Source organism: Salmo trutta, chromosome 32 (genome assembly GCF_901001165.1).
Source record: "Salmo trutta chromosome 32, fSalTru1.1, whole genome shotgun sequence".
Lineage (NCBI taxonomy): Eukaryota > Metazoa > Chordata > Actinopteri > Salmoniformes > Salmonidae > Salmo > Salmo trutta.
Genome location: NC_042988.1, coordinates 9,743,950 through 9,766,623, shown reverse-complemented (window position 1 = coordinate 9,766,623; position 22,674 = coordinate 9,743,950). Strand labels below are relative to the sequence as shown.

Genomic DNA, 22,674 nt, shown 5'->3' with positions numbered 1-22,674 from the left:
CACGCTTGCACCCGCTCCCCCTCTCTGGCGCTCGAGAGCGCCAGGCTGCCCATCAATACGCACACCTGTCACCATCGTTACGTGCATCAACGCTTCATAGGACTCACCCGTACTCCTTCAATTTGTTGATTGCCCCCCCCCAGTCTGTTCCTCAGTTTGATCCCCGTGTCAGTATTAATGTTGTTTTGTTTCCCCTGTCCAGATGCTGTCCGTGTTCTGTTTCACGACCCTTGTTTATGAAATGTTCACTCCCTGTACTTGCTTCTCGTCTCCCAGCGTCTGTCTTTACAGAATGCTGACACCCATATTGGAAGCATCAGGAAGTTTTGTTTTTTGTTTTGGTTGGTGACGTTGGGTCCGGGTGCTGCTGCCGAAGGAACCGGGGGTGCCTCAGCTGGCTCGTCAGGCTTCCACGCCTCAGCTGGCTCGAGAGGTTTCCTTGCCTCGGTTGGCTCTGCAGGCTCCCACCCCACGTCATGCCTCAGCCGGCTCGTCGGGCTCCCACGCCTCAGCCTGCTCGTCGGGCTCCCACGCCTTAGCCAGCTTGTCGGGCTCCCACGCCTCAGCCGGCTCCCATGCCTCGGCCAGCCCGTCAGGCTCATCCAGGTGGGACGCCGGGTGGCGCCCCTACAGGGGGGGTACTGTCACGCCTGCTCCCGCTCCCCCTCTCGGGCACCAGGCTGCCCATCAATACGCACACCTGTCACCATCATTACGAGCATCAGCGTTTCAGTGGACTCACCTCGACTCCTTCACTTTGTTGATTGCCCCCTCTATATCTGTCTTTTCCTCAGTTTGATCCCTGTGTCAGCATTAATGTCATTTTGTTTCCCCTATCCAGATGCTGCCCGTGTTCTGTTTCATGTCCGTTGTTTATTAAATGTTCACTCCCTGTACTTGCTTCTCGTCTCCCAGCTTCTGTCCTTACACTAAAGGGTATTGCTTCCCTAGACCAAGGAACTGTTATCAGATAAGACACAGTTATATGATTAGAATGTAGGTTCTATGTGTGCAATCGAACCATTCAAAAGTACATTGAAAATGTAGATTGATTTGAGAAGTGTTGAGTTTATTTATTTAATTGACTTTGTAAAAGTATGCTTGCCAGAGTAATATATGTCATTGTTGATGCAAACGAGTGTACTCAATCACAATTTGTTCTTTAAAATATTGATCCAGAGATTTCTCATAAATATGTATTAACTAAAATATATCATCACATATTCCGAAAGATGGAAAAGAAAATCTTATGTACACTTTGCGCCTTCACATATTCTGGCACTGTATGCATTCTGTTCAATTCTAGACAAGATAATAGAATAGTGCAAACATCAGACAAACACATGAGCAACAGTGGTTTCTGCAAAGCCATTTCTCATGTGTTGAGATTCATACTTGATTATCAGAGCAAACAGTGAATTATGTGAATTTCTATGACTGGAAAATGTCTGTACTTTTAAAAAATGTTTTACCTTCAATGTCTAATTGGACATTCTACTAATGGAACTCCTCTGCCTTTTAGTGAATCAGCAGTTAGAACAAAGCGTCTCGTTCTTGCGCATAAGAAAACGCAGTTACAACAAAAGGAACGTTTCTTATTGCCTCAAGGTCATCCCCAGTATTAGCTACCGTATGTGTGAAGGCCGGAATGTTTCAAGATCATCAATCTGGAAAGAACGTTGCATTTCACATGAATAATTAAACAGTATTCATATCCCCAGCTGTGTTATTACAGACACATGTAAATCTAGAGCTCCAACAACATGGAAAGCTGGATCAAATTGCACTCCTCCAGGGAGGGCAGTTTATCTGATCATGAGGTGTGATTGTGCTCAATGTACCGTCACCACCATTGACTTCATATCGTCATTTCCTTGTAGCTACTGCAGCAAACTTCATCTGGGCAAAGGCACCTCTTCCCTCCTGTCCAGACTGGCAGCCATAGTTTTGGGACTGCATGGTCGATTCAGGCCAATAGCGGTCAGCCCTCTGGCTTTGAACAGTTGGTCTGATCCCCAGTGGAGGCAGAGGGGGCAGGGGCAAGTGGCGGGATGGTGCATCACATTGGAATGGGGGTAGAGGGCCGTTGGGGGTAGACCACCCGGCCTGGGGTAGGGGGAGTGAGAGAGGCGCAGGGGATCCAGTGGCCTGAGGGGAGCAGCGAAGGGGCTGGGAACAGAGGGGGCACCTGCCCCCACTCCGTGGTGAGAGTAGAGGTGCAGGGGGAGGGGAGGGAGAAAGGGGTAAGGTAAGCCTGCTGCAGCCTGGCTCACCATCAGGGCACACAGGTTGGGGTCCAGAGGGTGTGGCCAGCTGAGAGAGTGACGCTGCCTCTTGTCCTTCATTCGCCTGTTTTGGAACCATACCTGCAGTTGGGTAGGAGAGAAAGGAGGATGAGAGAGGAAGGAGTGACCAACCGAGATGCCATTAAACCTGGGCTGCTTCACATTTCTCAATGATAAATTACACTAGACCCACACTATAATACATCACAAATGTGCTTTGTTTAGGTTACATTCAGGTAAGGTTGGCCCATCACTGTTAAACGGGTAGTTCTGGAACCTGAACTGACACTCCCTACCTATAAAAAAGTAAATGCCAGAAGCTGTTGCTAAACTCCCTCATTTCTGAAGTCAGGGCCAAGTGTAGGCTTAACTCTCAACATGATCAAGAATGACAGGTAAAAACTCATTTGACATTTAAATAGAATTTCCATGTGTGCAGTAGGGTAAGCTACCTTGATTGTGGTCTCGGGAAGGTTCAGTGCTGTTGCCAGTTCGCATCTCCTCGGTCGAGAAACGTAGCTCTCCTTGAGGTACTCATGCTCCAGGCGGGATAGTTGTTCCCGGGTAAAGGCAGTTCGGTGTCGCCGACTGTGGTCAATAAAATTGACTGAGCTGCGCGGGCATGGCTCATCTCCATGTCCACTGTCTGTATCAACCACTGTGGCGACTGGCGTTTCTCTGCCCTCTGCAACTGAAAATACAAACATTGAAAGTAAAGTTAAATGAAAAAGAACAGTTTTTATTTCCTTTTAGAAATGAAAGTGGATGTCTGTTGCAAACTGGTTGGATCCAAACTTCTCAATAGAATAGGATAGGCCTACTATTCGAAAGGAATACCAAACACGTTTGTCACGGTCGTTGTAGTCTAGTCGAGATATAACACCCTATTTGGCAATGTATTGTCCATGCGTAATTACGCGTACATTACTAAAGTAGCACGGGCCTAAAAATTAATAGCCTTAGAGCACTTTATCGATGCTGTGGAAGCCAAGGCTACATGCAGACTACTAAAATATTTGAGAATACTTTAGGGCTACTTACGCATAATGTCGTTTCTTGTAGTGTATTTGTGTCCAGACTTCAAGTTTAATAAACCAAGTTTACTCCTTTGAAAATGTTCGCCTACAATTCTAATTATTCCCAATGCGTGCGCCACTGTATCATCCAAAATGGGTGTCTCTCTCCATGCCTTGTTGACGCTCTGTCTGCAGACTCGAGCCAAGTTCGTTTACATAGATGGGATTAGTTGTTTTTGTCGCCCCGTTTGAATCCCCCTCCTTCTCTCCTTCTTTCTGGCTTTTATATCTCCCTGGTCGAGACATCTTTTGCTAATGAGAGACACGGTCTATCCGCCAAGGCGCCGCCTGGGCGCAAGGAGGGAAGGAGGTGTTCAATTGTCTTTGGTCTCCGACCAGTCTTTGTACTCTTGTTATGGAGAATTTAGATCGACCTCCCTTTCCTTACTGGCACAGAAGCTTCCCTGTCGAAATAGACCAACCCTCATTGTTCTGTGGCGTTTGATGTTTGTATTTTTGGAAGTCAATCATTAGAACCCTAATGTTCGTAAAAATTTGTGCAGGTAAAACCAGCACAAAGGCAGAAAACTGGGCATTTAAAATTTTCTCCGATATTGTAGACCGATTTAATACAGTTTAGACGTATAGTTTGGCATAAATAGTATTTAAAACACCAACTCATACACTGATATAATTAGGCATATGTAAACACATTTGGCGATGATGATGTTCATGATTATTGAAACAGAGACATGCTTTAAAACGTTGTAAAACATATTATTGATAGGCTACAGAGTCAAACATAAATAGTAACGTAGCTACATGCATTTAACACATTTGAAATGAAATATGGTGCCAAAATGTATCAGAGTCCCCCGTTGAAATACGAGTTGGTACCTTTAAAATCAGAGGAAATATTCTACTTTATGTGCTTACTAATGTGTCAATGGGATCATTGGATTATGTTCCACCAGAACACTGTTACAATGCTTAATCCAGTCCTGATCCCATCGATGATTAAAGAGTGTTAACTCCACTGAGGGGATCGATTATACATTCTATTGAGTAGATTTGTTCATCATAGACCTAAACAAAATCTGATGCATAGCCACCTAATTCTCATCGATTTGTCACTGTGAAAGTGAATTGCAGAGATGGCTGAATCGATGCGTCGCCCTCATTCTAGATAGGCTATCTAAAATGGAAACGCATGGAAACGTAATTTTTGTCTAATTTGGGAATAAGAAGTGTTAGTTGTCACAGGTTCGCTCGGCAAATTGGGTAGGCTTATTTAAAATAAAATGAGACTGGTGGAAGAGCCTCTGCATCTCTTTTTCCCGCTCCCCAACGTATAAACCTTTCCTTGCCCAGATAAACGTTGCATAGCCCCAGCAGAGTGGTCATGGAAATGGGAACCGAGGGGAGAGGGGAGAGGGTGGCAACCTGGGTGCGCAGTGGTCCACCTGTCTATCCTCTTATTCCAGACGTAGAGACAGAGCATTCACGTGGTTCAATCGGCGGACATGGCGCTGAAGGATGGCTTAGGCTACTGATATCACCCAAGTTGATGTTTGTATTGTTATACATAGACTCTTTGATCACAAATGGCCGAGTGGCTCCACGTTGACTGACTGCTTGTATTCTGTCTGGGGGAAAACCGGGTCAAACCTGGTCAAATGGCGCTTGGAATACAGGGTTAGCATGTTGGTACGCCTATATATTGCTATATAGGCCTGTCTGTTACTTGACCTATTATTAGAAATGATTGATATCAGCCATTAAACATCTGTGAAGTTTGCACATTCTCTCTTTACTTAAAAAAATATACAGTACCAGTCAAAAGTTTGGACACACCTACTCATTCAAGGATTTTTCTTTATTTGTACTATTTTCTACATTGTAGAATAATAGTGAAGACAACAAAAATATGAAACAACATATATGGAATCATGTAGTAACCAAAAAAGTGTTAAACCCATTTCTTAAAAGTAGCCACCCTGTGCCTTGATGACAGCTTTGCACACTGTTGGCATTCTCTCAACCAGCTTCATGAGGTAGTCACCTGGAATGAATTTCAATTCAAAAGCACCAAATTCAAAAGAACAAAAATCTCATAATTCAAATTTCTCAAACATACAACTATTATACACCATTTTAAAGATAAACTTGTCATTAATCTAACCACAGTGTCCGATTTCAAAAAGGCTTTACGGCAAAAGCATAGCATTAGATTATGTTAGGACAGCAGCTAGACAAGAAAAACCACAACCATTTTCCAAGCAAGGAGAGGCGTCACAAAAAACAGAAACACCGCTAAAATTAAGCACTAACCTTTGATGATCTTCATTAGATGGCACTCATAGGACTTCATGTTACACAATACATGTATGTTTTGCTCGATAAAGTTCATATTTATATCCAAACACCCCATTTTACATTGGCGTGTAATGTTCAGAAATGTTTTGCCTCCAAAAACTTCCAGTGAATGAGCAAATCAATTTACAGAAATACTCATCATAAACGTTGATAAAATAAACAACTGTTATTCAAAGAATTAAAGATAAACTTCTCCTCAATGCAACTGCTGTGTCAGATTTCAAAAAAGTTTTACGGCGAAAGCACACTTTGCAATAATCTGAGTACAGCGCTCAGACAACAACAACAAGCAGTACAGATACCCGCCGTTTTGGAGTCAACTAAAATCAGAAATTGCATTATAAATATTCACTTACCTTTGATGATCTTCATCAGAATGCACTCCCAGGAATTCCCAGTTCCACAATAAATGTTTGTTTTGTTTGATAAACTCCATCATTTATGTCCAAATACCTCCTTTTTGTTCGCGCGTTTAGTCCACTACTCCAAATGCAGGAAGCGCACGCAAAATGTGATGACAAAAAGTCAAAAAAAGTTATATTTACATTCGTAGAAACATGTCAAATGATGTATAGCATCAATCTTTAGGATGTTTTTATCATAAATCTTCAGTAATATTCCAAACGGACAATTCCAATGTTTTCAAAAAAGAAAAGGAACACAGCTAACTCTCACGTGAGTGCACGCCACTGAGCTCATGTCATTTTCTCAGTCATCTACTTCCAGGAGCTCTTATTCTCTCCCCATTCACAGTAGAAGCATGAAACAACGTTCTAAAGACTGTTGACATCTAGTGGAAGCCTTAGGAAGTGCAAAATGACCCCTAAGACACTGTATACTGTATAGGCAATCACTAGAAATACTACAAACCTCAGATTTCCACACTTCCTGGTTGGATTTCTCTCAGGTTTTTGACCGGCCATATGAGTTCTGTTATACTCACAGACATGATTCAAACAGTTTTAGAAATGTCAGAGTGTTTTCTATCCAAATCTACTAATAATATGCATATCCTACCTTCTGGGCCTGAATAGCAGGCAGTTTACTACGGGCACGCTTTTCATCCGGACGTCAAAATACTGCCTCCTACCCAAGAGAGGTTAAGAACAAATTCTTATTTACAATGACGGCCTACACCGGCCAAACCTAGACGACGCTGGGCCAATTGTGCTCCACCCTATGGGACTCCCAATCACAGCTGGTTGTGATACAGCCTGGATTTGAACCAGGGTGTCTGTAGTGACACTTCTAGCACTGATATGCAGTGCCTTAGACCAGTGCGGCACTCGGGAGCCCAAATAAGCAAAGAGAAACGACAGTCCATCATTACGTTAAGACATGAAGGCCAGTCAATATGGAAAATGTCAATAACTTTTCAAGTTTCTTCAAGTGCAGTCACAAAATCCATCAAGCGCTATGATGAAACTGGCTCTCATGAGGACCGTCACAGGAAAGGAAGACCCAGAGTTACCTCTGCTGCAGAGGATAGGGGGGCGCCAGAGAGGATGGCAGACGTTTGACATTATGTTGCCGCTACCATCTCTTATGACCAAAAATAACTTCTAGACATCAGGACTGCGATTACTCACCATGGACTAGCAGAATCCTCTTTTTCCTTTCATGACTCTGACAAACCCAACGCGAAGGATGCACTGTTTCCTCGGGAACAGGCCCAATCCCCGTGATCTGCGTGAAGAGGAGGCGGAGAAAGAGGGGGCGAAAGTCGGACTGCCTTTTGAGAATTCGTAGGTAATCGAATAAACCCCCACTTCCCTCCATTCTGCTAGTAAACGTGCGGTCTTTGGACAATAAAATTGACGAGGTACGTGGAAGATTAAACTACTAACGGGACAATTAAAACTGTAACATCTTATGCTTCACGGAGTCGTGGCTGAACGACGACAACATCAACATACAGCTGGCTGGTTATACGATGTACCGGCAGGATGGAACAGCGGCGTCTGGTAAGACAAGGGGCGGCAGTCTATGTATTTTTGTAAACAGCAGCTGGTGCATGATATCTAAGGAAGTCTCAAGCTATTGCTCGCCTGAGGTAGAGTATCTTATGATAAGCTGTAGACCACACTACCTACCGAGAGAGTTTTCATCTGTATTCTTTGAAGGGGTTTACATACCACCACAGTCAGAAGTTGGCACTAAGACAGAATTGAATGAGCTGTAATCCGCCATAAGCAAACAAAAAAACGCTCACCCAGAGGCGGCACTCCTAGTAGACGGGGACTTTATTGCAGGGAAACTTAAATCCGTTTTACCAAATTTCTATCAGCATGTTAAATGTGCAAGCAGAGGGAAAAGAACTCTGGACCACCTACAGTTGAAGTCGGAAGTTTACATACACCTTAGCCAAATACATTTCAACTCAGTTTTTCACAATTCCTGACATTTAATCCTCGTAAAAATTCTCTGTCTTAGGTCAGTTAGGATCACCACTTTATTTTCTGAATGTGAAATGTCAGAATAATAGTAGAGAGAATTATTTATTTCAGCTTTTATTTCTTTCATCACATTCCCAGTGGGTTTGAAGTTTACATACACTCAATTAGTATTTGGTAGCATTGCCTTTAAATTGTTTAACTTGGGTCAAGCGCTTTGGGTAGCCTTCCACAAGCTTCCCACAATAAATTGGGTGAATTTTGGCCCATTCCTCCTGACAGAGCTGGTGTAACTGAGTCAAGTTTGTAGGCCTCCTTGCTCGCACACGCTTTTTCAGTTCTGCCCACAAATTTTCTATGGGATTGAGGTCAGAGTTTCACATTCTTAAAATAAAGTGGTGATCCTAACTGTCCTAAGACAGGGAATGTTTACTAGGATTAAATGTCAGGAATTGTGAAAAACTGAGTTTAAATGTATTTGGTTTAAATGTATTTGGCTTCCGACTTCAACTGTGCATACTACTTCAAATAACCAGTGCCCCCGCAAATCGACTCTGTATCGGTACCCCCCTGTATATTGTCTCGCTATTGTTATTTCACTGCTGCTCTTTAATTACTTGTTACTTTTATTCTTATCTTATATATTTTTTAACTGCATTGTTGGTTAGGGGCTCGTAAGTAAGCAATTCACGGTAAGGTCTACACCTGTTGTATTCAGCGCATGAGACTAATAAAAATTGATTTGAATTTGATTTGATAAGTTGATTAGAGTTACCAGCCTCAGAAATTGCAGCCCAAATAAATGCTTCACAGAGTTCAAGGAACAGACCCTTCTCAACAATAACTGTTCAGAGGAGACAGCGTGAATCAGGCCTTCATGGTCGAATTTCTGCAAAGAAACCACTACTAAAGGACACCAATAAGAAAAAGAGACTTGCTTGGGCCAAGAAACACCGGTGAAAATGTGTCCTTTGGTCTGATGATTTCAAATTGGAGATTTTTGGTTCCAACCACCGTGTCTTTGTGAGATGCAGATTAGGTGAACAGATGATCTCCGCATGTGTGGTTTCCACCGTGAAGCATGGAGGAGGTGTGATGGTGTGGGGGTGCTTTGCTTGTGACACTGTCTGTGATTTATTTAGAATTCAAGGAAGACTTAACCAGCATGGCTACCACAGCATTCTGCAGCGATACGCCATCCCATCCGATTTGCGCTTAGTGGGATTATCATTTTATTTTTCAACAGGACAATGACACAGCACACCTCCAGGCTTAGTAAGGGCTATTTGACCAAGAAGTCGAGTGATGGAGTGCTGCATCAGATGACCTGGCCTCCACAATCATCTGACCTCAACCCAATTGAGATGGTTTGAGATGAGTTGGACCACAGAGTGAAAGAAAAGTAGCCAACCAGTGCTCAGCATATGTGGGAACTCCTTCAAGACTGTTGGAAAAGCATTTCAGGTGAAGCTGGTTGAGCGAATGCCAAGAGTGTGCAAAGCTGTCATCATGGCAAAGGTTGGCTACTTTGAATAATCTCAAATATAAAATATATTTTGATTTGTTAATCTGTTTTTTGGTTACTACATGATTCCATATGTTTTTTCATAGTTTTGATGTCTTCACTATTATTCGACAATGTAGAAAATTGTAAAAAAAATAATAAAGAAAACCGCTTTAATGAGTAGGTGTATCCAAACTTTTGATTGGTACTTATATAATTAACTGACAATCATCCTGAACATTCAGACTGATCGAATAACCAGAGTCATATTTGGCCGCTATTCAATCAAAATTGGTCTACAGAATACTTACCAAATGCATGTAGAACTTGGATGTGATTCGATGTTCGATGAGCTTCCAATTGGCTCATTCCTCCCCCTCCTCTCCCCTGTAACTATTCCCCAGGTCATTGCTGTAAATGAGAATGTGTTCTCAGTCAATTTACCTGGTAAAATAACGGTTAAATAAAAGAAAAAATGTGTGAAACATCGATGTTCTTGACATCTGGATCCTCTCCTCTGCCCCAATATAGACGTTAACCACACACATCTATCGAGTAATATACAGAGAGACTAACAAATAAAAAAGGAAACAGTTTACGCTTAAATTACCTATCTCGTTTTCCAATGACCTATCTCTAATTCCAATTCAATAGGTCGCACGAATGCATTCTGCTATTAGGCTATATTGACAAAATATAGGCCTACCCTCTGAGCTTCCCATAGTGTATACCCGCCCATGTTTTGGGGGAAGAAGAGGGTTTGTGGGTTTAGGCACTGAGCGCCCCCTTATGATCAGACCACTAACTGCCCACTTTCGGAAGGCTGTCATTGAACGAGGGTGCGGAGTACCACTTGTGGACGCGTCACCGTGATGAAGATAAACATTTAGATGGATAGAAATCTATAGAGGATGGAGCAATACGCTAATTAATAGGGAGGAGTGATAAGCTCGCTTGAAACATTCATTTTCCGTTCCCAGTTAAAACAATGATAGCTGACCCTCGTTTCCCAGTCTTCGTAGCGTTCCGATCATCGTTGGAACCTTATATCTTTAGTAGCCGATGTGTTTCTCAGAGCCTTCGTTAGTAACGTGGCTCTTAAACATATTCTCACGTCTACGAGTGATCCAGACCACTGGTATCAGCCAAAGTGCACACAAAGTGCTCTTCCGCGCCATAGAAAAAAAATATGTGACTGCAGATAATTTCAGAACGAAGTTGACTACAAATACAAAGTTGCCATAGTATTTGGAATTGTTACAAACATGTGAAGGATAAAATGGTTCTTCAAATGAAAAACCACAGGTGACTGCGTTAAGATACCAGGGGCTTATAGCCTATTTCAATCATATTGAAATCAAGTTCATGTTCAATCAATTAAGTTCTATTTTGCGACTAGGCTACTGTCTATAAATTTTGCCAAGTGTTTCATGGTGTGTGACAACGTGTGGGCAATGATGTGCCCAACCTGTGATTTAGTGCATTATTATTTGGTAAGCTTCAATAGCCTAATGCAGCAATCGGTTGTAATATCTCTCTGGGATCTGATCCGTCGTCAGTATTGTGGAATAATTTGAATGGAGAAAGCTGATCCGAGAGCAGTGCTGCTTTCCTTTCCATTTTACATATACATGGTCTATCGACGCACTTATCGAACGTTCTCTCGACGTGCTTGTTTGGGAAACTTAAAAAGTTCACCTATAAATAAAGATGCACCTGGTACGAGCATCGTAATGCTTAATAAGGTACAAACCAACTGGGAAATTAGGTCCTGGCCGATATTCGTTGAAGGAATTATCATTCAGTTAATAAAACGCAGACCTTTATTGTCAATTTTAGTTTCAGGTCAGAGGATCAAAAACACAAATGAATTGCTGCCAATGAAGGATAAGGCTATATTAAATATCTAGTTTTCATTTGCACAGTTTTCGTTCGTTTTAACAATCAAAACATATCCTAAATTTGGAAATAATCGGCATTTGTTGCAGAAATTAATATTAGCCTATATATCAGTGACAAATATGCATAACTGTCTGTCAAGTTGTATGGAATTCGTCATATGGCATAGGTAACCTACAGCTGATTTGTTTTTGCACCATTTAATGGAAGATTTAGATGATAGATTTCCCCTACCAAACGTATTCCAATAGCATTAATTTCATAATTAGGCGAATTTACAAAATTATTTGATTTAATTATTTGTAGCCGCATCCCTTGCTGTCCTCAACGTAGGCCTGAATATTGTATGTAGTCCCATTTCACGAAATGTCGTGATATTATGCTGTCCCCAATGTAGGCCTGAATATCGTATGTAGTCCTATTTCACGAAATGTCGTGATATTATGCTGTCCTCAACGTAGGCCTGAATATCGTATGTAGGCCTATTTCACGAAATGTCGTGATATTATGCTGTCCTCAACGTAGGCCTGAATATTGTATGTAGGCCTATTTCACGAAATGTCGTGATATTATGGAACAACTGGTTATGATTCAACGTATATTCTTTCAGTTCACTAATCAATTGAGTTACGCTAGAATTATGAATTTACTATTTTTCTGTCTTGGAAAGAAAATGGCTATTAGCACAAGTGCTAGGCCTGTTGTGTTCATTTAACGTTTTAGAACATTTAAGTCAGCCTATGTTTTTCAAGTCTAATTTATTAAAGTAGTGATGGATCAACCAGCCATGTCACCACCCAAGAATAACAAAATTAAATAAACGTTCGTGCATGTTGAGCAACCCCCATGATGGTATGTATTGATGATGTCATGTTTCTTACATATTGCGGTGTCGTTTAACATTCGGTTTGACATATTGGACCAGAGAACGAACCGCTATGCCATTTGAAGCTGTTCTGTGCGTTTCATTATGACTTAACGCGACGCTTATTCATTGTTGAGACCTAAATAAACCAACCACCCCTGTCGAGATCGGTGGGAGTCGATGCCAATCCTTCTCCCTTGACTGAAACTGGAGTTTGTTAATTTAACGACGTTTGGCAAAGGCCGGTGCCCTCTTTGTCAGCCCGAAGCAGATGCTGTCTGTGTACAGTACAAGAGGGACCTACACTTTTCTCTACCTTCTTGCCCTTTGTGCTGTTGTCTGTGCCCAATAATGTTTGTGCCATGTTTTGTGCTGCCACCATGTTGTGTTGCTACGATGTTGTTGTCATGTTGTGTTTTTACCATGCTGTGTTGTCATGTGTTGCTGCCTTGCTATGTTGTTGTCTTAGGTCTGTCTTTATGTAGTGTTGTGTTGTCTCTCTTGTCGTGATGTGTGTTTTGTCCTATATTTATATATATTTACTTTTAATCCCAGCCCCCGTCCCCGCAGGAGGCCTTTTGCCTTTTGGTAGACCGTCATTGTAAATAAGAATTTGTTCTTAACTGACTTGCCTAGTTAAATAAAGGTTAAATAAGAAATACATGTAAAAAAACACGGTCACTGTTTACGTCGGGGAAACAAATATAAGCTTGACACGAACACAATATAGGTTATAGGGTTCCCTCGTGCCGCAGTGGTCTAAGACACTGCATCTCAGTGCAAGAGGTGTCACTGCAGTACCTGGTTTGAATCCAGGTTGCATCACATCCGGCCGTGATTGGGAGTATCATAGGGCGGCGCACAATTGTCCTAGTTTGGCCGGGGTAGGCCGTCATTGGAAATAAGAATTTGTTCTTAACTGACTTGCCTAGTTAAATAAAGGTTCAAATATATATATATAGGCTTCGGTGGTTCCGTTTGTCTGCCACTGTGTCATCTGTTATTTTTTATTTATTTTTGCTTCATCTCTGACAGGTCGTTTTAGCGTATGTGTCATCAAGAGTCGATATGTCAACCCAATTTCACTGTTACTAATGAAGGTGCTGCTCATAGGGACAAACATTTAATCATTGCCATTTTTAGGCCTGAAGTTAGATGGACTATAATGACCAGCTTACATTACTCTGTTTGTACTACTTTCCAGTTCCAGTCCGTATTATTTTGAATGTCACACTGTATTCCTCCTGCAAGGGTCGTGCGTATTTATTCAGTTATGAAAAACAATTTAAACATATAGATAAGGTAGCCTATACTGCAACTCTCATTTTGTACATTTTTCAGTCAATGACAGACAGTGCGCTTTGCTTCCAAGTGGACGTAAATCTTTTATCGACGTTAATGCATTTGCGCAAAGGTTTATTTCCCTCTGCCTTATGTAATATTGTGAACTTGAAATGCATGTGGGTAAATCAAATAATGATTGTGTACTTGTCAAAATATTCAATAACAGGTGTGCCCCCCCCCTCCCAAAATGATTTGACGCTCACCTACAGTGCAGATGAGGTGCGGATAGCCTAATCGTGGTGAAAACATGCGTGATGCACACACATCACAGGGAGTGCACACTGACTCTATTAACACAATCATGTGTGCAGGTTATTACAATACATGCCTAATAATAGTCATTTCAATATTTATTAGTAAGCTTAGGCCTATAATTTGACCCAAACATTTGTTTCTTGTGAGGGGACAAAATATCCGTGCGTAGTGCCTATGAGGTTCCTTATGGATAGTGTACTTGTCATCTTAAACGTTCACCCCGTTTTTTAATTTATCGAATACATTGTTCTCGAAATGTTTCCTGTTATATATACTGTACATTAGCCTACATTGTGACAACCGCTTCGGATTTGAAGGTTTGGTTATTTTTGTTATTGCCTACCACCATATCAATGTCAAACCAACCCAGCGCAATCAAAGAAATACAGCCCCACTGCTGTTAGACAAAGCAGAAGTATAATATTGTATTATTAAAAGTAGAGTATACATAATTATTATTAAAACATGACGATCGGAGCATGTATATGCCGTATTCGTTTTCATTGATGGACATTGTTGGAGTTCAGAAAAACTATTAAAAGTAGGCCTACTTGGAAATGCATTCTCTTCATTAATAGGAAAACAATTGCTTTTCCCTCGCCAAGATGTTGCGTCCAGAACACCATTATTATTCTGCCAACCCCAAAACGTATTTTCTGTGTCATGACCATAGATATTTGTTTGTAGTAAAGTTTTGTTTTAGGCACTTTTCGTAACACATTGTCAAGATGTTCTAGCGACTGAATTTGAGTCGTACAACTGATAACGAGAACATGTAGGCTACGTCTACGATAAATGTATTTTAGCTCAGAGGTGACAGAATGGCTGGTGCATAAACTGTGCGTAATGGCTCTCATGTAGGCCTATCCCGTTTTCAGGTAAGGCTCTTGTTACTTGCCTTGGCTCTGGTTTCCGCATCCATTAACTCAGGTTGGTTGAACGACTGCACAGACTGCCATTATAAAACGAAGATGAAAGTGTGTAACGATTCGAGCCTGGGTATTTACTGTGCTCAAGCTGAAACAGAACGCAAGGCACTGCCTGGAACTGCGTGGGAATTCTCCGCCATAAACGCTTTTATTCCTCTAAGTTTATTATCTGCACTGAAATCTAAACGCCAGTCATAATTATCCGACATGGCCGCCAGTGTCTCTTGCAGCTCGGTCATAATGGCAGTGGTTATTATACGCCTCTATTTCTGTCCGTTACTCTAAACAAAATTGAGTTGATTATTCTGTACTTTTACAGTTCGAGCTTAACCTTGGGTTGTGTCGACGGTGAATCTGTTAGACATGGGAAACTGAACCATTGAAACGTGCATCTCAATCATTATTGATTTCCTAAATAACATCTTATCCAGCCTATCCTAATTTAAAACAGCCAGCCAAGTTTTTAGTTCATGTTAAGAGAAATTAGCTCTGTAGAGTCCTGGAATATAACGGCACTGAGATAATTATTAATTGTTTTCATTTATTTGGCCGTTATGTTATAGATGACAAGTAATAACATTCCATGGGCCGCTATTCATATTTGTGTCCGTTTCCGTCATCGTCCTTGAACATGTACATGCGCAGGTCTATATGTAGGTCTACAAAAGGCAGGTCAGGTGCATGCAGGTCTATATGTAGGTCTACAAAAGGCAGGTCAGGTGCATGCAGGTCTATATGTAGGTCTACAAAAGGCAGGTCAGGTGCATGCAGGCCTATATGTAGGTCTACAAAAGGAAGGTCAGGTGCATGCAGGTCTATATGTAGGTCTACAAAAGGCAGGTCAGGTGCATGCAGATCTATATGTAGGTCTACAAAAGGCAGGTCAGGTGCATGCAGGTCTATATGTAGGTCTACAAAAGGCAGGTCAGGTGCATGCAGGTCTATATGTAGGTCTACAAAAGGCAGGTCAGGTGCATGCAGGCCTATTATATATAAATTCGATAGATTGCAGAATACTAGTAGGTCTATTGTTGAGGATGTGTCCTGTCGACTTTCAGTTCAGATGGTTTCTTTTGACATTTTCCTCTTCTCAAAATATTAAAAAAATACATGATTTAAATAGGCTAAAGTGATAGTCTACATGCGATTGTGTCTTATTTTGCAAATTTTTTTGTCTGGGATTTATTCTCTAATACTCTAGATCGGCTCAACTCTACTTTTCTGTATGCAATATCCATGTATTTTTTTTATGATTTACTCAATGAAGTAATATTTTCAGTCTCACTTAATCTGGTTTATTCTATTCACTATCTAATTATGTAGGTTTCTATCTGTAATGGTCCATATTTGGCAAACATTTTAGATAAAGATCTTTCAAATGAGGGATATTGATGATACAGAATTGTTTTTATTGCTTTTTGTATTTTTCTGAGGAGGTAGCCTAAGTTGCCTTCTGTCTTAAACTATGTAGTTAAATATGTTTTATTTCAGTCATGGCTCAACTTGCCAGCCTAGTTGCTAGTTGCCATGATGGTGTCTCATAATTTGGGATTGTATTATGTTAGATCAATAGTTGACAGTATATGTGGGCTAACAGTAATTCCATCAACTTTGTCAATAACTACAGAAGCAGATGGTAATTTTGACCACATACATATCCTGTTGGAGTTCTCATCCAACCTATATGTCCAATTTGATGAGACATCATCACAATAGGTACATTTTTGCCACTTAAAAGGATCAAACAGATTTTTCACTGTGGTAGTACCCTAAAAAGGCAAATGTGTACCTTTTGGCTCTTTTAAAGTACAAATTGCAAGGGTACAATTATGTACCTATAACTAATGATACAAAGGACGTACCTTACAGGGTACCACATTTGTACCCCTTTAAGTACAATTCGGTACTTTTTTTATGACAGTGTAGGGTTGTAATAAATCTGACCCAAATCAGTGAACCCCACTGCCAGCCTCTGATGGAGTACCTATTGTATTTGCCTATAGAGGTACAGCAACTGTCCCTATAAGTACCCTAACCAGTCTGGTGCTATGCCCTTCGCGTAGGTGCTAAGTCCTTTGCAAAATCTGCATGTTGGTGACAAGACCACTAAGGGGCTAATGGACGGATCACTCACTATGCTTGTGAACCATGTCTTATATCCTCAACATAGTTTATTAGGTGCACCGCCCCATTCAAAAACATTGTTCACTCCTACAGACAGTGAGTCACGTGGCTGTGGCTTACTATATAAAGCAGGCAGACAGTCATCGAGGCATTCAGTTACTGTTCGATTGAACGTTAGAATGGGCAACATGAGTGACCTACGTGACTTTGAGCGTGGTATGATTGCCAGTATCTCAGAAACAGCCGGCCTCCTGGGCTTTTCACGCACAGCGGTGTCTAAGGATTACCGAGAATGGTGCGACAAGCAAAAAACATCCAGTCAGTGGCAGTCTTGTGAGCGAAAACAGCTCATTGATGAGAGAGGTTGAAGGAGAATGGCAAGAATCGTGCGAGCTAACAGGTGGACCACAAACCGACAAATCCCGGTTGCTGTTGGCAGAGTCAGGATTTGGTGTAAGCAGCATGAGTCCATGGCCTCATCCTGCCTGGTGTCAGGGGTACAGGCTGGTGTAGGTGGTGTAAGGATGTGGGTAATCTTTTCCCGGCACAACGTTAGGTCCCTTGATACCAACTGAGAAATGTTTGAACGCCACATCTTGTAGAATCCATTCCCCAAAGAATTCAGGCTGTTCTGGATCCAAAGGGGGGGGGGGGTCCGACCTGGTACTAGATGTGTGTACCTAATAACCTGGCCACTGAGTGTATATATGTCATTAAGGCCCTAAACCCCTCCAACTCGACTCTGGACCTCGAAGCCAGTTCCACTGCATTTTTTCCATTGTTCCCCTCTAATCAGGGATTGATTTAGACCTGGGACACCAGGTGTGTGCAATTACTTTTCAGGTATAACAGAAAACCTGCAGGCTCCGGACCTCGTAGGGTCAGAGTTGAGCACCCCTGCCCTAAACCATGGCAAGGAAGGTGCCCAACAAGGCCAATATGCAGGCATCCCAGTAAAAACAGTGAATGGTGGACAGTAGAGTAATGTAGGCTATATTCAGAGACTGCTACTAAAGGTCACGTGAGAAGGCAACAAACCTTGTCAACATTATGGCGCGTCTCCATAACAATCACGGGGACCCAAGTTATGAATCAAATGGCAGCCTGGTTTTGTGGTGAAGAGAATTGACTTTTGTAATTATTCAACTATTATGCTGAGAACTAAAGCCTTTGGTGTAACTTACCCAGATAAAACTGTACAGAACATTGTTGAAATGGACCCCAGCCTCCTGAAAGTCGCCAGAAAGTCCAGGTCTGTTTTTTTGTGGGTTGTGCTTCATGGGCCCACATGGTTTTAGATAATGCCTTGCACGGACACACACACGTATACACACACACACACGTATAAACACACACACACACACACACACACAATCTAAGGTCTGAGTCCTAACTTTAGATGTGTAACTAAAATGTCCTCCCAACTCCCCTGCAGACATCACTGCTAGTTACACATGCATGTTTGTTGGGTTAGGATTCCCTGACAGACGGACATCCACTCATAATGAGGGGTCTATGCCTTATCTTAATTCTAAACATGTGCTTTTAGTGTAGTGTCCTGTTCTACGTAGTTATGCTCCTTCCTGTACGAACAAAGCTTTTCTGAAAGAAGTCATAGTGCGTATTGTCTCGTAGGAACCATTTCCTGTTCGAATGAGTCAGTCTTCTTTAGTGGACAGTTTGTCATCTGGTAGTTTGTTCTTACAGAATGCCATTCAAATTACACACTTACTACCGTACATCTTATGTTACCAGTCATATGTCAACTATATCCACTTGTTATAACAGTTCCATTCTAAATAGCAAGTCTCCTCTGTGGCTCAGTTGGTAGAGCATGGTGTTTGCAACGCCAGGTTTGTGGGTTCGATTCCCACGGGGGACCAGTACGGAAAAATAAAAAATGTGTGAAATGTATGCATTCACTACTGTAAGTCGCTCTGGATAAGAGCGTCTGCTAAATGACTAAAATGCAAAGAAGGACTTCAATTGGTATTCAACAATACCCATGTTGATCTGAACTGGTTGAAATGAAATGATCTGACACCACACTGGAATAACACGCCACAGAACAGTGACAACTGGACACTGTAATGATCTCTATTGTGGCTTTAGGACAGAGTTGTAAGGTTGGTGCTAATGATCAGCTACGATTCCCTTCGAAGGAGCATGGTCATTTTCATAATGACATCTTGATGTGAATACAATGACAGGCTGCCTGTGTGTGATGCTTCACACTACCCTTGGTTGTTTTCATGTATCTGAGACAGGGAACATCATTTCCAATATATTTGAAAGTTCTTCAAATAGTTCCAAATGGTAAATCAATTTGTTAAGGAATCTGAAGATTCTTCCAACTTTGTGTCTAGGCTAAAGCTCAAGAAAGCATGCACTCGTTTACCATTATTCCAACCATTTAACGGCGGTGCATTTGGAAGCAGTTAAGAGGCATTTATGTAACCACATAATAGCCACTCTATCTTACTAAAGTGTTGTAACACTCCACACTCTTTTCTTTGGTGCTGGCGGACATGAAGGACATTTGGAATAAATAGCCATCGGGCTACTTCAATTTCGTACATTTCACAACTTGATTTCATGTTAAATACTGCTACTGTTTACTCACTCAGTTTAACAAGCTCAATAACAGTAATTAAGTCGTTTAGATTTTGTATTTTGTGTTACCACTGTGGCTGTGATAATTCGGATGATGATGATTTGTTGTTGTTGATGATGATTGTGTAGGGGTACTAGTTATAAAGGCCATTAGTAAGCAGCACCAATAACCTTTTTACCTCAGTGCTGAAACATGGTTTTGTTTCCTCAAACTTGTCACACAATTTATTCTAGCTACACTTTGACTATAGGGGTGATGCTGGGCCTGCTGCTGATGATACTTGGTTGATACCTTCAGTGGTTTAATAAACAACCTCATCTAGCTACATGAATTACCACACTGCAGTTATAATATTGCATTATTCGGGAGCCTGAATAATAGCCTGACTTCATGTTCATTGAAATGACCTTGATCTGGTCTGTCAATTTGACCTTTTCACAACTGTTGTGTATTAGTAACCACGTGCTGCTTAACATTCTGTCAGATATTATAGCAACATGGTTGAATGGTGTCGATTCCCATTAATAGCAAGCGTCAAATGTGATAATGGTTTCGATAGCCGCGGTGAAGTTAATTATGCTGCAGGTCAAATAAGATTAAACATGCTTTTTTTCCCCCCTTGCGTAAAACTCAAGATTAGAATTTAAGCCTTAAGTATTGATGTTAATGGCTGTCAAGCGTGAAAGTTACACGGCTGTAGCTCACTTTTTGTTGTACAAACAAATAAAAACATCATTTTTTTTCACGCATGTCAGGCTGTCAAACCAGCTCTTTGAAAATGTAATTTAAAAACTCAACCAAAATCTGCTTTCAAAAATATAGATTTTTGACTCATTTACTATACAAGAAAATGTATTTTTGCCTCCCTATTATACTCACTCCTCTATAATGGCGACTCAGCATGCAAGGTCCATATATGGACAATGTTTCATGGGCAGAACAATTATCAAAACAATTCAACTATAGGCTAGTCTATACAGCTATGTCTATGTTTTCTCAGTCGTCAATATCTTTTCATTTTGGGTTTCAACTGAATAGAAGACAGGCTCTACCATACTTTTAATGGTGCATAATATTATATGACGTTCAATTTAGGCAAACATTTAATCATCCGTGCGCGGTAGATCAGTATGGTGAAGATATATTTACACGGAAAATAGAAAATAACGTGAAAATGCCTAGTGTCCAAGAACGGTAGGCTATTACAATACTGCAACCATGTCTGCTGTAAATTAAAGCATGTTGCTCGCATTTGCATTTTTGCAAATATTCAGTTGACAAAATGTAGGCCTAAGAACAACTTTACAACAATGGAATAGGTTACTTTGATTAGTATGTATTGTGCTCCACGAATCCACTTTAGAAAACATCAATAGCCTACTATTAGGTAATTGAATGTATCCGAAAGTCTCATTGAGGACTTAGACCTCATGGCGAAAGAGTGGCCCCTCTAATAAAACTGTTCGGCCTCAGGCCTGCGGTAGTGACTTGAGGTGAAACGCCCAACCTCGTCCTCTGCACCAAATGGTGGTTCTTCAGAGATTGCAAATACTGTACAAGGCTGCTTTGACATCTGGTTCATATTTAAAGAAACTGTTACTATATGGAAAGTATTCGTCGATAATTCACCCAATGGTTCGTTGTTAGGGTCTTGTTTTCAGAATGTTGATGCCATATTTATGTCCATTGTTCACATAAATTAAATCTAAATGTCGGGATCCAGCATTTTCATCGGGAAGAAAAGTTATAGGCTACCTATCTTCTCAATACAGAGGGTTGGAAATGTTTTAGAATCAAGCCAAATGGGTCAGTCGCAGAAACACACAAGGGGCTAAATGGGAGGCCATGGCAACACGCCATCTCTGCCAAGTGCCCAGGGATGCAATGGGAAATTACATGACATTTGCAAAGGGTTAGTATGCTGAATAATTGGCATTTATTTGTGTATTAGGAATTATTTGTTGTTTTTTAAACATTTGTAGCATACCTGATCAGACAGTTCTTGGATGTAAATAATGAATTGCCATAACAAATAAATAGCGGCATATTGTGTTGGGCTGTTGGCTACTAGTTTCATCACACTTTTAAGACCTTATCATTCTCAAATATTGAATACAGAACTCTTAAATTCCAGAGAGCACTTAAATTCCAAGATATGGTTTTGGTAAAAAAAATAAAAAAAAAAATGTTACACATTTCAAAACGCCCAGGGTTTTTACCCTAATAGTCATTGGCATGTCTTGTATCTACATTTCGAATCCACACACACAAGTCCGATTTTTTTGGCCTGGCTACATGCACCTATTTTTGTTCAAATAATGTTGGTGAGGCCTATTCATGTTTGGTGATGAATTATAATTACGCACGACACGTTCTCCTCAATAACTTTAGTAACTGCATGATATCATACTTATTCCACAACGTAGCCTAATAGATTAATTTATTATTTCCAAACTGTATAGCCTGCTGTATTCGCAAGTAACTCATACCAAATAACGCTAGTTATTGTATAGATTTTCGGTTTGAATATGTTTTATGGACAAGTCGTTTGAAATTGAATATATTACCGTTTTCAAAGCATTGGTAATACATTTTATTTACCCCCCCTAGGAAATATTTAACCTGAGTTTATTTGCACGTGTGCACCACTCTTTCTATTGTTGTCTTCCCTCCGAGTCACTCCCCTTGTTAGTTGCACAATTACGCACAGTTAATATTACTTAGGTTACAAATCAGTTTTGAAACTTACCATTCCTTATTCCTGGATTTGGGTATAGGAAAATGCCTTTTATTTTCGTGGAGAGCGAGACAACCGTGAAATGCACCGACCCCTTTCTGAAGTCGTTATGAGCCTCGACAACTGGGCAGGAAGTTTGACAATAAGGGTTATTAAGGCATTTCCTGCGTACAGTAGCTCTGTGCGCAAGTACAACATGTGCCATTAGGCGGATGCTTTGCACCTCCAGGAGCCAAGGCGCGTGGCATCGACGCGGTACGCATGAGACATGACATAGCAGACAAACGCGCCAAATACAGCATAACATACGACATGCAATCTCATCCTGCACTA

At 41.1% G+C, this 22,674-nt stretch overlaps 1 protein-coding gene across 2 annotated transcripts; it reads right to left on the bottom strand.

The window, feature by feature from the left end:
• Nucleotides 1-1,048: 1,048 nt before the first annotated feature.
• On the bottom strand, nt 1,049-22,461 carry LOC115171016 (homeobox protein XHOX-3-like). Of its 2 annotated transcripts, XM_029727464.1 has the most exons (4): nt 22,354-22,461; nt 9,886-9,985; nt 2,738-2,976; nt 1,049-2,366 (listed from the first exon to the last, which is right to left on the bottom strand). In XM_029727464.1, exons 2-4 carry the CDS (start codon nt 9,941-9,943, stop codon nt 1,896-1,898), a joined length of 768 nt encoding a protein of 255 aa, XP_029583324.1. In that variant the 5' UTR covers nt 9,944-9,985; nt 22,354-22,461; the 3' UTR covers nt 1,049-1,895. The 2 variants fall into 2 exon arrangements, with proteins under 2 accessions (XP_029583324.1, XP_029583325.1); XM_029727465.1 differs by lacking the exons at nt 9,886-9,985; nt 22,354-22,461 and adding an exon at nt 3,327-3,646.
• Between the last annotated feature and the right edge of the window lie 213 nt (nt 22,462-22,674).